This window comes from Gadus morhua, chromosome 16 (genome assembly GCF_902167405.1).
Source record: "Gadus morhua chromosome 16, gadMor3.0, whole genome shotgun sequence".
Lineage (NCBI taxonomy): Eukaryota > Metazoa > Chordata > Actinopteri > Gadiformes > Gadidae > Gadus > Gadus morhua.
This window is the reverse complement of record NC_044063.1, coordinates 19933942-19950662: the sequence shown is the minus strand read 5'-3', so window position 1 is coordinate 19950662 and position 16721 is coordinate 19933942. Positions and strand designations below refer to the sequence as shown.

The 16721-nt window shown below is 48.8% G+C and overlaps 1 protein-coding gene across 1 annotated transcript; it reads left to right on the top strand.

Moving 5' to 3' along the window:
- The first annotated feature begins 1032 nt into the window (after positions 1-1032).
- Positions 1033-16094, top strand: LOC115561198 (tumor necrosis factor receptor superfamily member 19). The gene is given in 13 exon segments (XM_030381026.1): positions 1033-1523; positions 2074-2157; positions 2806-2919; positions 8365-8543; positions 8971-9056; positions 14467-14504; positions 14506-14632; positions 15102-15121; positions 15123-15188; positions 15191-15227; positions 15507-15571; positions 15573-15613; positions 15953-16094. Coding segments are annotated over 12 exon segments (981 nt in total). The 5' UTR covers positions 1033-1523; positions 2074-2091.
- Positions 16095-16721: the final 627 nt, after the last annotated feature.

Below are 16721 nucleotides of genomic sequence, written 5' to 3'. Positions count from 1 at the left end.
AACAGTAGTAACGGCGGATGCGGGATAGAGAACACAGCGACAGTGTGGGATCTGCTGCAGCTCATATTGTAATATTCAGAGACCAGTGGAGGATAAGGTGTTGCTTTACGGGTGCCTTGGCCTTTAAACGATGCGCACAAACTGTATTCCAAATACCTATTTTACTCAGGATTGTAGACAGTTCAACCAAAGGTACCGTACAGACCTAAAGGCCTGTAACAGAGGACGTCTGGTTTAATCTCACAACATTAAAAAAAAAACATGGTAAACGCAAAAATAAAAAGCCTGAACAACTGACACCGTTTCACCACTAGATGGAGACAAAGCCATTCAAATATATGTTGTTTTTAAAGCGATTACACGCAGACTACCTCCAAGACAACTTGATTAATATGGTTAATCACAGAAGGTGTATTTTTTTATGGGAATGTGGACTAGTAGGTCTACATTCAACCAAGGTCCGTGAACGAGCGCTCTGCCATTTGTTCACATAGACTGTGTTAGGCCTACTTAAAAAATAAAAATAAATGAAAGTGCAAATGTATAATTGTATCACAAGACCGCAGATTGACTTGCTGAAATAAGACAAAGCATCATTTGATGATCGAATCCATTCCTTTATAGAAAAATGACAAAACATTTGCGAAATCATTATCACACACAGCCTTTCCCCTGGAATTGATTTTTCCTGCATGCCCAGACATGTTCACTAATTGGCTTGAACTCCTGTCCTATTTTCGCCTGGTACAGGTATACGCTGCGCTCAACACTCAAAACATACTCGTACACGCCGCACGTAGACATACAGAAACACGCACACTTGATAAATATCACAATCAAATATTTATATAAAAATAAATAAATAGGAATCAGTACTCCGTATGTCCTTATATTATCTAATTATACCGAAGGGGATGTACCTCTTTAATATCAGGGGTGAAGGACCCGAACCCGTTACATTCTCTGTTTCACTAAGAAAGAAGATTGTGATCCCAACCAATCCCAGAACAGTGGAGTGACGTCATTGCATGTGCAGCTCATTGAGATGAAAGGGATCGCGAGGGGCTGTGCTCAACTTCAAAACCGCGTCCCGAGTCCCGCTGCCGTACAGCAGCTTTCAGCGAACCGAGCGAGCGGCGCACAGGAAGAGAGAGAGACTATATATAATATAAAGACTTTATATGTGTTTGATTTTTGCATCGCGTTTTTGTTGCGTGCCCAAAGTTATGATCACAATATTTAGTTCGCAACGTTAGTGCCTGTTGAATTGGCGCAGCTTTGATGTGTCTTGCTCGCTGATCATCGGTCAGATTACATATTTGAGATCATAACCCTTCCCTGCCTTTGATCTCTGCGCTGTTTTTCCCCCCCCAATCTGGTGGTTATTTTGGAATGGGACATACAGTACGCCGGACTGTGAAATGTTGCTGAGACGGGTGCAGAGAATACTACAAGGGCTCTCGCTGGTGTAGAAGAGCCTTTGAACTTTGTTTTAACAAACTTGGTGGTCAGCATTCTAACAGGTAAGAGGCAACACTTTAGGTTTGCTTATTAACTATTCCTCAGTGTCATTGTTTAATTCTGTCAGCTTGAACCGATAGTTGTCTGCTTCAGTCTGTTCTGGGTCACGAGTGTCTCGATTTGATTTGATTGTGCACCGCATGCTGAGATGAAAACATCATTGTGATAGAATAAATAGGAAAATGTGAATAGTTAGGGATCCGATGGATTTGAAGTAGCCTACTTTTTTCATGTTCGTTGACTTCTGAAGCATTCAATAGGATTTTAAAGATGTTTAACTGTAAACGGACCTCTTACATATAATCTGTCAGGAGAAATCATTTTATTTCCGTCAAGAACTTTATAAAAATTTCCAATAGTTAAGTCAATACATCACTTTATCTTTTTCTTAAAATCTTCCTTTCCTTCATATTTCCACTCATTATTTACTCATTGTTTATTTTTTACTTTTGATTAACTTTTTGTTTACTCAGTTGTATTAGTGTGTATTACATATCGATGACATTCTTTTTTTATATTCATTTCTGTATCTATTTTTTGATTGTTTTATAGCTGCTGTACATCATTACAATGGCCCGGATGCAACGACACATCTCCTTATTTATATTGACAGTTCAAATCATATTCTTACTCCTGGTGAGTGCATATATTATCCTTATCTCTTTTTTTGCCGGTTTTTGCCACAGTTATTAATTCATTGCAAATCAGTAGAAAGCGTTTAAGATACTTTTATTTGACATCATAAATTACTTTTTTTTTAACATGGGGTATAATCTTGGGGGTGCCATATCCCTTATGAAGTGACAGCCACATTATCAAACTTTGTATCCAAGACGAGTCAGAGGCCGGGGCTGCTGAGACACACTGAAACTATTGTTGAGGGATTATTACTCGGCCCGGCCCAGGCCAGCATGTATTATTGGTACTGATGAAAGTGGCGATGAAACGCAGGAATCCTTAACAGCCCTTCGCCAGAACTACTCTCACCCTTCCCTTTTCCCCTCCCTCCCTCCCTCCCTTCCCCTCTCCCTTCCCCTCTCCCCCTCCCTCCCCCCCTCTCCCCCTCCCTCCCTTCCCCTCTCCCCTCCTCCCTCCCTCCCTCCCTCTCTCCCCCTCTCCCCCTCCCTCCCTCCCCCTCTCCCCCTCCCCTCCCTCCCTCCCTCTCTCCCCCTCTCCCCCTCCCTCCCTCCCTCCCTCCCTCCCTTCCCTTCTCCCCCTCCCTCCCTCCCTCCCTCCCTCCCTCCCTCCCCCTCTCCCCCCTCCCTCCCTCCCTCCCTCTCTCAGGTTCCCGTGGGAGTAGCGGAGGAGAGCAGAGGCTGCAGGGAGCAGGAGTACAGGGACCTGTTTGGAACCTGCAAAGCCTGCCAGCAGTGCGATGCAGGACAGGAGCTATCAAAGGTGGGACTTCCAGATTGATTGATAGCGCATTGCATCTCACACTTTAGGCCAGGAGGCAGGAGAGGGGGGGGGGGGGGAGTTCCAGAAGCAGGTATGGTGTGGAAAATAATCGTTTTGAAAGGTTTGTATGATGTACCAAGAGGTTGTTGGTCTTCCTGTCATGGAAGAGAAGGAGTGACCTGCAATCCTCAAGTACGATGGTAACGTGCGCCACTTCCTTTGGATAAATCACTCCCTCTTTCCTTTGCTGAGAAAAGCAAATGTCCCGTTGGGGAGAAGAAAGAGGAGCTTTGTGAAAAGCACACACAGTGTACATTATTATTTATTACTTCCTCTCTTTCACTGTGGGAGCAGCCAAAACATTATTAGCTTTTGTCAAACACCGATCTGTCTTTAATCAGTCACACCCACACTTCTGACCTTGTGGAGCTGAATGGAAGCCATTGTTTTTCCGACCCCCCCCCCCCCCCGCCCTCATGCACCCCTTCCAACCGTATTGTCTGCTCCGTCTGAAGCAAGCCATGCCTAAGCTTGCTGATCACAGAACGCTGAGGAGTCACACCGTTTTTTCTTTCTTTTTTCTCACCGCTCGAGAGAGAGCAGTGTGTGTGTGTGTGTGCGTTCGCGAGTGCGTAGCACACACAGATCAGTAGGCCCAGCATGCGGGACGCATAGTCTTTTCTCTGGAGTTGTAATTTATTCAACCTCCACACACACACACACACACAAACACACACACGCACACCAAATACACACACATAAAGGTAAGTATGGTTTTGAAAGAGGGCCTTTTATCGAGTGGTACATCTGTTGCAAACATGTGTTTAAAGGCTGCTCTCCTTTAATCCGGGTACACACAGACAGGTTCTCTGCTGCTGTGGGTAACACGCTCCAGTACCCCTTCACGGGTCCCTGCCAGCTCAGCAGGCATGCTGTATGCTGCCCGACGCCCAGGGGTCCTAGTAAATCATTGGCTGCTGCCGGATTTGTTCTCTGAAGGTATCGAGATGGTGAGCCGCGCGAGGAACCCGAGACCCCCCCCCCCCCCCCCCCGGGGAGTTTCAAAACGCTCGGCGGGTGGAGGATGAGGAGGAGGGAATGCAGAATGTGAAGAGAACTCTCCGTCGGCTGTGAGCGTGAATGTGGGACGAGAGATCTTGGATCTCAGAGCGGTGGTTCTATTCCGAGAGGGCCTCGTAGGCAACAGGGCAGTGAGTGGTTTACTGTGTGTGTGTGTGTGTGTGTGTGTGTGTGTGTGGTGTGTGTGTGTGTGTGTGTGTGTGTGTGTGTGTGTGTGTGTGTGTGTGTGTGTGTGTGTGTGTGTGTGTGTGTGTGTGTTTGTTTGTGTGCGTGTGCGTGTGTGTTGTGTGTGTGTGTGTGTGGCCGCTACCATAGAGATTCGGGTGGAATGTGGCCCAGTTTGTACTGGAAGTTAGCCGTCTGTCTCCCTCTTCAAGGCGGCCGGACAAACATACATTTTTTGACTTCTATTTTTCTGAGGATTTTGTGTTAATTAAAATACACACGCAAGCACACAAACACTGCTCAACCATTTTTTGATTATCAGCTTTCACATCAATGGCTTTTACTTCAAGGGTCTTGAAAATTTGGCCCTTGGCGCTTATCGGCAAGATGCCTTTTGATTTGTGAACAGCGTTGGAAGGCTGAGGTATTTCCCTTGCCCGAAAGACTTTGTGGTTGGCAGAGAGAGGGAGAGGCATATTATAGGTTTAGCCGGTGGATTTATTCCGAAAAAACAAGCAATGGCTACGACAGTGGAATAAACGCCACAGTTGCAGTAGACCCCCAGAGCTGCCAGTGACAGCCAAATAATATTCCCCTTGCTTTTCTATAAATGTGTGGCTCCATTGGAGGTTTGCAACCGAGGGAGAGAGAGAGAGAGAGGGAGAGGATAGAGAGAATCAGAGAGAAAGAGATAGAGAGAAAGAGAGGGAGAGAGGGGGGAGAGAGAGAGAAGGAGAGAGCGAGAGAGGGAGAGATGATACTGAGGGGAGAGGGAGCGAAAGTGAAAGGGCGAAAGAAGAGAGAGAGGGAGAGAAGAGCAAACGAGAGGAGAGAGAGAGAGAGGAGAGAGAGAGAGAGAGATGAGAGAGAGAGAGAGAGAGAGAGAGAGAGAGAGAGGACATCTAGGTTGGCACAGCGCTCCAACGAACTGGCTTTGTTTTGGCCGTAGTTTAATGAGCAGATCAGATGACTGGTCACCCTGGGAGAGAGGCTTGTGATTCGCGGCTAATCTCTCCAGTATCTCTGGGTCTCAACATGCTCCAGGGCTCCGCCAGCTCCCCCCACACACTTCCTTGCTCTCTCGGTCTCTTTCTTCCTCTCCCTCGCTCCTCCTCTGTTTTTTTTAACCTCTACTTGTTTCCTTGGTTCTCCCCCCCCCCTGCTAGTCTCCTTCTGCCCTCCCTCTCCATCTTAATCAGTCTCTAATTTTCCTTCTCCACTTCTCTCACTCCCTCTTGCTAACTCATGTCCTTCTCTCGTTCCCTCTACTTTCTCTCCCTCTAAATTTCTTGCTTTTTCTCTCTCCCCCTAAGTCTCCCTCTGTCTCACTACCTCTACCTCTTTTCTCTGCTTCTTTATTTTACCATCTGAATCTCTTTTAAGATTTTGAGGTTTCTAAGCTAACTTCTTACCTCCCCTCTCTCCCTCCTCTGCTCTCACTCGACTTCTCCCATCTAAATCTTTTTTGTTTTTGCTCTCGCCCTCTCCCTCTCTTTATTTCTTGTCTCTCCTCTAATTCTGTCTCTTTATTTGTCTGCGCACTTATCTCGTCCTCTACTTTCCTCCATTCCTCTGCTTCTCTTCCTCTTGTTTGCTCTCTCTCTCTAGGTCTCTATCTCCCCTATTAATCTCCCCCTCGCTCTCTTTCCCGCTCTCTGTCTGCTCTCCACAAGTTGTGTTTTGCTTGGCAAACCTGATCAGCCGATAAGGAGGAGTAGGGGAGAGCTCAGCTCGTGTTTTAATCACAGACATAAAGCTCAGTGTGTACACCAACAACAAGACACTCTCGACTGATGACTTGCACCGTAGACATTGACCACGATTCAACTGTTATTACTGTCCACAGGATGCTGCTTGGAGCCGTTCAATATAATCCAGGAATGTCTTTATATTTTCTTGCGGGAAGCGATTCCCTCAGGAGAAATCGTGAACTTTAAAACCAAAAAGCGTTCTTGTCTGTATATGACAGATCCCAGAGAACAGATATGGTCTTGACTCAGGAAAGATGTATTGATAGTGATAGTGGCATCCATTTTGTAGTGGCAGCAATCCATCCCCCCCACTTGCCTATCTAGCCGGCCCTCTACTTTTCCCCACGGCCGATGAAGGGAGGCCCGTGGAGGTGCATCCGCCACGCTCGGTCGGGTCTGCATGCCGGCTAATCTGGGGGACTGTTTTGTGTCCCCGATGGGGGACAAAGCCGTGCAGGGTTGAAAAGGACATTGTCCTGCCCTGGATGGAGCCGGGGTGGAGGGGAGGGGGGGGGGGTGCCCGCCGGTGGAGCGGTGCATCTTGGCTCAGGCTTCACCACGGCCCACCCAGCTCTGGGAGCCTCTGTGTACGTGGCACAGCAAGCGTGGTGCCTCATGGGCAGAGCATGTGCCCATGGGCTTCAGTGGTCCTGGGGGTCCGGGGGGGCCCTCCATCCCTAGCTAGGCCCAGTCCCTTCCCTCCCCCCCCCCCCCAGACTCTCTGCAGTTGATGATCTCAACAGGAAGGCAGGAGCATAGCACCCAGCAGCCGAGGTCTCTCTGCTGCTCGCTGGGAGATCCTCTCCCTTTAAGGAGAGCTCACAACAACAGCTGCAGCCGGCCGGCCCGGGCCGCTGCCCCTCCGGACAGGCCTGGCCCGGGACTCAATGTCAGCCTCATGTGATTGGGAGGGAGGGAGGGAGGGAGGGAGGGAGGGAGTGAGGGAGGGAGGGAGGGGAGGGGTAGGGAGGGATTAGTTGTCGTCTTCTTCTTCTTCTCTCCTTCTCCCCGACTTCTTTTTGTTTTCTTTGCCAACCAACTTCAGCAATGTACCCCCCCACCCCCCACCCCCCCCCCCATCCCTCCAGACACACTTACACCACCACCGACCCACACCGCTCTCACCCTCTGCCCACATTCCAGACCAACGGCATGCCCAGGCGGCGTAATGGGACACGAGAGGAGAGAGAGAGAGAGAGAGAGAGAGAGAGAAGAGAGAGATGAGAGAGAGAGAGAGAGAAGGAGAGAGAGATGAGAGAGAGAGAGAGAGAGCTGTTTGAAGCTGACCTTCACTTTAATGACATATGATCACACACATAAGCACTCCATCATCCTGTCGTGGCTCGGGGAATGCAGTCTGGCCAAGTAGGTGACCGGCGGACTACAGGGAAACAGCTGGCGTGTTGTCGCTACAATGACTGATGTCATGCACACTGGGGAGTTGGACCCAGGACATTGCACCCCGTCACATGACCGACCAACAAGCAGTCTTCATATCCGCAAAGAAACTCAAGGTTTTTGGGTTTCTACAGCCACAATGTGCGGTATAATTGCCAAACCTTGATTGGTGGAAAAATTGTTTGGGGTGATGTTCGAGGGGTCGGTGCCCAACTGCAAACACTCCTCTTTTGAATGGTGTCTCTCAACACATCTCGCTAAAATATTCAACCTTTAACTCATAGACCTGCATCATCAATACAACCCTGTCGCATTTCTTGGTTTGTCTGTGATGCATTCCTTTTTATGGGTTTTATATTGGGATGGGAAATCACGCCTGCCAAAAGTAGTTTAGCCTTAGATCAGTGACACACCACCCACACACACACACGTACACTTTGCTTTTTAAGTACACTTCCCATTGGAGGGGCTAAACAATGCCATGAATCCAATCTTATTTTGCCTATAGACTTCTCTCTAATCCTCTTCCCTTTACAGACTGAAGCATCGGCTTCTTACACCGTCCTCTCAATCAGCACAGTAATACACTCGGCTATAATACCACAGTGGGTGTCCCCCTCTAGGTCCTCTGTTATTCAAATGGCCCCCGTCCCTTATGCAGCTCGGCCGAGGAAGGCCACTCATTCACTCACACACACACACACACACACACACACACACACACACACACACACACACACACACACACACACACACACACACACACACACACACACACACACACACACACACACACACACACACAGGGAGTCAGGGACATTATTGCCAGTATAAAATGGACTCTCCAAAGAGTCCTGGCATTGTTCCCCACCAATCCCGGTGGAAGGCCAAGACCGCTGTTTAATTTCAGACCCCCTTTTCAAAAGCAGCCAACCCCACCCCCTCCCCCTCCCCCTCCTCCTCCTCCTCCGTCCTTCACACAAGCCGAGCCGCCCAATCAAAACACCAAAAATCTCATACCCGGACCCACTTGTCCCGTTAATCCCCCCAGGAATGTGGCTTCGGTTACGGGGTGGATGCCCGGTGCGTGGGCTGCCGGAGCGCCCGCTTCAAGGAGGACCGTGGCCTGCAGAAGTGCAAGCCCTGCCTGGACTGCGGCCTGCTCAACCGCTTCCAGAAGGCCAACTGCTCGGCCACTCGCAACGCCGCGTGCGGGGACTGCCTGCCCGGGTGAGGCGTCCACGTTCAGCCTGTGGGGAGAGTAGAGCAGAAGAGAAAGCAACTTTTGTTTTAGTTGTTTTTTCCACACAGTATTAATGGGATCATCCATTAATTAATTAAAAGACGCATTACAAATACATGAAATGGCTGTGAGCACTATAAAGGCGATATCGGTGATAGTGAGAAAGAACAACAAGCAGACAATTTTATAACACAATTTTTACTTTTATTTGTTGCACAATATCTTTTGTGCCATACACATACCACCATATAAAAACAATGTAATGCTAGCATCATGACGTGTGGGCTACTTGTAACACAAACAAACTGTGGCGGTGAATGAAACAGTTCAGCGTGGACTGGGCTGCACCCTTTCCCTGCCCGTTCATCCCAGTAACCCGTCTGTGCACCGTGTGCCCGCCCATCCTCCCAACAGATACTACAGGAAGACCAAGCTGAGCGGCTTCCAGGACATGGAGTGCATCCTGTGCGGAGACCAACGCCCCGCTTATGAGCCTCACTGTAAGCCCACTTCTTTTTTGTTTTTTTCCCCCTGCTCGCCTTCTCGAACTCCTCTTCAGAAACATCTGGCTCACATCTGGGGGAACGTCGCGGCACCCCCCTTTTTGTTTTCCCGTCTAAAGCGAGGCCCCCTTTCATATGGTGGGCATCAAGAGAGAAAGGGAAAAAGAAAGAAAAGAAGGCTCACCTGGGATGTGTTCAGAGGGGGAATACAGAAAGCAGCTCAACACAAAGGGCTGAAAAGCAGAGGCTGGCTAACCGCTGCATTCCACGCCCAGTGTTGTTGACTAAACTCAACCGGCAATTAGGCCACGACCAACTGCACTGCTTTTCTTTTCTTCCTTTTTTTGTTTGTTGTGGTTATAAACATGCTGGTACAAAGTCATCAGAGGAACCAGTGTCACAGTGGTGGGGTGGTGTGTGTGTGTCTGTGTGTGTGTGTGTGTGCGTGTGTGTGTGTGTGTGTGATGTTGTGTGTGTGTGTGTGTCTGTGTGTCGTGTGTGTGTGTGTGTGTGTGTGTGTGTGTGTGTGTGTGTGTGTGTGTGTAGTGCGCGCCGCGTGCGTGTGTGTGTGTTGTGTGTGTAGTGTGTGTTGTGTGGTGTGTATTTGTATGCGTGTGTGTGTGTGGGGGGGGGGGTGTCTGAGTGTCTATCCACTGTGCCCCATAAGCAGCCCGACCAAGACTTGACATCCAAATCACAGGCCAAAGACGGTTCCCATTGGTGAAACGTTTTAAACGGGTGTCGAGTATAGGAGCAGCCGGTCTGCTGACTGACGGCGTGTCTGTATCACGGTGGCTGTCGTCACCCGGGAGGGAAGAGAACGGGGGACAAACCTGGAATTTGATATTTCCCCTTAACCCCAGAAAAGGAAAGAAGGAAGGTGTTTTCAATACATCATCACTTGCTGCATCATACAGTGTGCATTGAATCATGATTTGCACATCATCGTCTACGGGGGGGGGGGGGGGCAGTAGCATACGAGCAGTCAGGTAACTTGATGATGAGTTCTACATCGAGCCAACGGGGGCCGTGGACGTAGACGTTCGGGTAATGGAGTGTGACTTCCTCGCGGCGTTTTGGCGGTCCGCAGCTGTCTCTCTGGCGGCCGGGAGCTTCCAACCCCCCCCCCCCCCCCCCACCCCCCATCTGTTCTAGAAACGCAGACAGGCGTGAGTATCGGGGACCGTGGAGGGATTAAAGCAAAAAAACAAAACACGATATATTACACTTAGCTCAAATATCTTCCCAGATATAAATATTTGTCAAACGCTCCACAGTTGTGTCTACGCGGTTGAGTGTGTTGGGGTGTTTTTTGTTCACCCCCAACCCCCCCCCCCCCCCCTCAACTCGCCATCGTCTGCATTCCCCGTCACGGTTCATCTGTAACTGCTCAGTCCGGAGGCTGTCTCCCACAGAGGCAGACCCACTCACTCGAGTACATCCACACTTAAACGTTCTCGTTTTTTTGTCCTTTCTAAGAAACGAAAACGTTTAACGTCCACTAGCCTCCGTTTGAAAAGACGCAGCTTGACCGCGCCGTTTGGGTCTGAACGCAGACGCAGGCGTGTTGGGGTGGATGCAGCGTCTGACGGGTCACCTGTGGGGCGGCTGTAGGCGAGCGTGCCAGGCTCTTTCGGGCAAACAGAAGTGCCCGTTATGTCCTGATGCGTATCTGGTGGTGTGGTGGTGGTGGTCCAAATGTTCAACCAACAGACCCCCCCCGCCCCCCCCCCCCTCTCGGCTGATGGGTTTGGAGCAGGGTGGTGCAGTTCTAGAGGGCAGAGGCTCCTAATAAGCAATGCTGGAGTGGGGGGGGTGGAGGTGGTGGTGCTGGTGTAACTCTGCAGCTGCACAGGGGGAGGCTCGGGCCAACTGGGTGGTTGTAAATCTTAACCACCTACTCTCCCACACACGCATGCACAAACACGTATGCACAAACACCACATACGCACACGCACATACTCACACACTGCCTGTGTTTCGTTGTCTGTTGTGTGTGTGTGTTTTATGGGCTCCTTAGGGCTCTCTAATGTGTTCCATGTGCTGGGATCTTTCACAGCCACAGAACATCTCTGATCTCCACAGCCTGCTGCGGGAGTGGACTGGAGTCAGACACGTGCACGCACGCACATGTACACACACACCCGCACTCACAAGAACAAGCTCTCACACAGACATGCACGTACGCTGACTGTGGACAATCATGTCAGGTGATATCTCTCCCTCTCTCACGCATACACAGAACACACACACACGCAGACACACACACACCACACACACACACACACACACACACACACACACACACACACACACACACACACACACACACACACACACACACACACACACACACACACAACACACACACACACACACGAGGATACATTATAGTTCACAATGAATTAACTGGGAAATCCACAAATACATTTGTAACTCTAGTAGTTGTAAAATATAAATAATACTATTAATAATAACACAACAAATGATCTCTCTTTATTTTATCCCAGTGAATCAGGGCTCTATCACATTATCTTGCTCTCAACTGCCCTTACAACCTGAAAGGCCTTTTATTTCATTCTACAAAACAGCACTGCTGCCCCGGACCTTCTCTGTATACGCCTCACGCTCCAGCACGCGTGTGGGTTTCTGTGCCATTGTGTCAGGGCCTCTTCCTCCGAGAGGGCTGTTTCCATTTAGACAGCGTCCGGCCCCGCCACGGAGCCACGGAGAGCCCCTGTAGAGGGGCCGAGCGGTGCTTCTTTCAGCCTGGGGCGGCCCCGAGCTCCACAGACGGACGGGGAGCATATCAAAGGCTGTGGTTTTATTGGTGGAGTGTGGTTCAGGAGATAACATCGGCAGGTGAGGAGGCTTCAATGGGCCTCTGTGCGTCTGTGTTTGCTGCAGCTGTTGGGCCGTGATAACAGGCCCACTTTGTTGTGGTTGGCGTGGGTGTGTGTTTGAGTGTGTGTGTGTGTGTGTGTGTGTGTGTGTGTGTGTGTGTGTGTGTGTTGTGTGTGTGTGTGTGTGTGTGTGTGTGTGTGTGTGTGTGTGTGTGTGTGTGTGTGTGTGTAGTGGGTGAGTGGATGTGTGAGTGTTATGTGTTTAAGTGAGTGAGTGAGTGAGTGAGTATTCCTGAATCGATGGTCCGAAGAGATGCAGAAACTACTTAAAATGTAGTTGTTTTCAGATTAATTACTTTAGTATGATTTTTTTATTAGTGGAGACATTCGGAAATTCACAAGGAATCAAAATCTATTATGCTTTCAATTGCTCTGGGTTGTCTTTATCTCAACCAGTTATTATTTTGTTTTATTCATGTCAAATATTTGAGCAGAATAGTAATAACCCAACTTTCGAGAAATGCAGACTTTTGAATTACAGACACAACCATTTTTCTATCGGGCCCTCTTGGTGGAACAGAATTAATTTGTGTACCCTGGAAAGTGCAGAACGGTAAAACACTATTGACTATGAAATTAATCATAAAAGAATGCCAAAGCTTCGCAGAGCTAAAGTAATGTTTACTCTGCCTGACAGAAGCCAGCCCCCTTCATGACTAATGTACCAAAGTAAACAGCGATAGAAGAACATGGAAATATATTTTTCATCATTTTATTGTATTTACTATACATCCCCTTATCTCCAATAATTGGTTTTACACATGCTTCGCGTTGTGCCGGCGAAATGCACATTTCTTGTCGCGTTGTGCCGGCGAAATGCACACTTCTTGGACCCCTGCATAACTGCTTGCAGTTCTAGTTGGTTTTATCCTTGATAGCGACCCCAGCCCATCTTGATTGTGTTTACCATGCAGTAAACCTATTGCCAGTGTTTATACATTCTCTTCTTGATTTTTGGCCGGGTTCTAGTGAATTATATTCACAGAGCAGCTCTGGATGTACCACAAATTCTGATTACACTTGTTTGTTCAAAATAAACCCACACCCATTCTGTCGCAAGGGCATTGATCTTTGTGAGTCTCACTGATACTTGATTACTGAAAATGATGGGGGACCTGGTTTTGTATTCAAACGTAATCCGCAGGAATGCAAGATATCACTTATACTTAATTTTTTGAGGATTTCACAACAAATTTTACTTAAATAACTTAGCCAATTATTTTTTTTTCTTTGCTTTATTCGTTGAATACACCCAGATCATTTCATCATTTTGTGTGTTTGTGTACACAAAGGCTTGTTGGGGAGTTGCAGTAACAGCATATTTACCCCCTGGGCAGGTAGAGAACTGCAGCGGGGGAAATATGCAAAAAATACACACATTTCACATTTCTCTTCAATGTCTCTATTGAGAGTCTCTTTAATGCATGTGTGAACCTGGTCACAAACAATGCACAAGTGCACAAAAATAACTCCTGTAAATACAGTCAATCAAAGCAAATCCCCCTATTAAGACTTCTGTCTTAGAAAGGTGTGTGTGGAACAGTCGTGACACACACACACAGTAAAAAACTGTGCGTGTGTGTGTGTGTGTGTGTGTGTGTGTGTGTGTGTGTGTGTGTGTGTGTGTGTGTGTGTGTGTGTGTGTGTGTGTGTGTGTGTGTGTGTGTGGGTGTGTGTGTGTGTGTGTGTGAGACCAGCATGCGTGGGGTGTGGAGCCTGCAGGCAAGGGAGGGAATGTTTCTGTAAATTATCGACAGAGAGAGAGACACAGAGAGAGAGAGAGAGAGGGGGAGAGAGAGAGAGAGAGAGAGAGAGATGAGAGACGAGAGAGAGAGAGGGAGAGAGAGAGAGAGAGAGAATCCACCATACGCACTTTTCTCTTTGAACTGCTTGTCTCCACCCTCCACAAACCCCCAATTCATTCCACCTTGACCTGGGTTTGTGTACCGTTCTGATTGGCTCAGAGTCACAGAGTTTTTTCTCCCCAAGATGACTGTACCAGGTTATGTTTAATTCATAACTAATATAACATTAAATCAGATTTCCATGGAAACCTTTAAATATTGATATAATCATCTGTTCACTCCTAACATCACCTTGGAATAATTTCCACCCAGCTCTTATTGAAGGGTAGGTAAACCAAAGAACAAAAGTTTCAGTCGAAACACAGATCTGTTTGGCACTCACAAGGTGTGAGTGAACATTTCTATTTGAAGGTTTTTATTCAACGGACCATTCTGTTCATTCTAATTCTTTTTTATTAATTAAGATAATTATAGAACTGTGGAAATGCCTGATCAACCGAGTGTGAGGTGGGATTTGACAAAAGGCCCTCTTCACTTGCTCCCATGGAACCCAACGTCTGTTTATTCGAATCCTCTAAAATCTCATTTTGACTGTAACTCCCCCGTCTTTGTAAACCAGGAGTTGCAGAGTCCCCTTCTTCCACGCGGGTTAACCTGAATGATGTGCATGTGTACTCCCCCTCCCCCTCCTGTGTGCAGGCAGCGGGCGTGTGAACCGGGTGCCCCTGCCCTCGGTGCCCCTCCAGCCCCCGGGACATGGCCCTGGCGGCGGTCATCTGCAGCGCCCTGGTCACCGTGCTGCTGGCCCTGCTGGTGCTCTGCGTCATCTACTGCAAGAGGCAGCTGCTGGAGAAGAAGCCCGGAGGTGAGTGACGGACGGACGGACGGATGGACAGATGGATGGCGGGGGGGGAGGGGGCGGGCTGGTAAGTCGGACAGACCGACGGACAGACAGGGAGACAAAAGGGCCAGCAGGTAGATGGAATGGAAGGCAAAATAGTTTGGTGGACTTGCAGGCATTGGGCTGATGGAGACCTAGACAGGAAGTGGTGCGTTTGTCATCCGTTTTGCTCGGTCGCTGGGGGGCTGGAACCTATTTTGGATAGCTATCGGGAAGAACAATCATGGATGTTAGACACGTGGATGTTGGACTCCCTCTAATCCACATGACAAGATTTCCCGTATAGTATAATTCCTTATATTGACCTTGAACCATCCTGTGTGTGTGTGTGTGTGTGTGTGTGTGTGGTGTGTGTTGTGTGTGTGTGTGTGTGTGTGTGTGTGTGTGTGTGTGTGTGTGTGTGTGTGGTGTGTTTGTGTGTGCGCGCACGCAGCCTCCATGCGGTTGCAGGACGGGCCCGTACAACGGGGCGGAGCTGTCGTGTCTGGACCGCCGCTGGCACCCGGAATCCCAGACCCCATCTGCTGCCAGTGTCACCTGGGGCCGGGACACACCTGTGGTACGTACTGGGCACCGACTGCTGTTAAGGACGTCCACACTTTCAGACACCTCACTCAAGGTTTAAATAAGTGTGTGTTTTTAATGGTATGCTTCAATGAGGTGTCCCTGAACTGTAATCTAAACGTATTATTTATAAATAGACAAAAGTTACTCTCTGCTCTCAGAGGCTATAGAGGAATATGTCCTAATGTCATAAGTAAAGCTCAGTAAGGCAGCAGCGATGGGTCCTTCCTGGTTGTGGGACGATGACGGTCTGATGGGTCCACTGGTCCTTCAGGTCCGGTCCACCTCATCCCGTCTCTCTGCTGGGACGAGAGCTGCCCGTCTGGGCCTGGACAGCCGGGGCCACAGTGCCTTCCATTCCCAGATGAGCTTGAGCTACGGGTGAGTCACGGGTCTAAAGCATCTAAAATAATATTACACAAATATGTGGACGTTCTATGAATCGGCATACACAATAAACATTATCTTTTTCAAAAATGAAGATAAGAAAAACCTTTTTTTTCATAGGATTGTAGCCACTCCTTTGTAAAGGTAAAAACATTTAGTCCTATCCGTCCGGGTCCAAAGACATGAGATTGACCAAGTGTGTACAACTTATATTGCTCTCAATGATGGATATGCTTTTAGACCCACTGGGACTAGAAACCAGGCTATGGGCTATGTGTCCGCACTCACACAACAGTAAAGAAGTGTAAAGGGTTCACATCCAACCGTCCACAGGGACCCCAACCAGGACCAGGACCAGGACCACGATGGCCCCCCAGGACCACAGCGGGCCAGAACCCCCCCCGGGGGAGGCCTCAGCAGAGACCTGGCTCCCCGAGCGCTCAGAGAGCCCTGTGACACCGCAGCACTGCCCTGAGGTGGAGCGTTGTGGGACAGCAGAGGAGGAGGAGGTGGTGGTGAAGGAGAAGGAGGAGGAGGGGGTGGAGGGGGTGGAGGAGGTGTGGAGGAACGTTCCCTGTTGGGCGAGGCGTCCAGATGAGTTCACCTGACCGCTCAGCTTTGGAAGGCAAGTTCAGTTATTATGACTTTATTCCAAAGAAGGGACATTTTTATTTGATTCAGGGTGATTATTATACCAAGTATTATATTGTTTACATATTTTAGTGATGTAAAATTGCATGGGATTAAAGCCTTGATCATTACATCCGGTAAAGGACAGGCCAAACAACTACGTACTGCGATATTATTAAAATCCACACACACAAACACACTATCAACAAAATTGTGGAACCCTGTCAAGTGAAGCAACATGGTGGGTCGGTGGGAGGGGCAGAGGTCCTGGGAGAGAGAGTTACCTTCCTGAAGAGATGGGGCTCGATGACAGAGAGCGGGACGAGACAGAGAGCCTGCATTCCCTGCCAAGCAGCTCTAGAGTAGAAACATGTCACCGCCATGGCTCCAACCACACACATAATGTTCTCTCACACATACTGTTCTCTCTCAACCCCCCCCCCCCCACACACACACACACACTCTCTTCTCT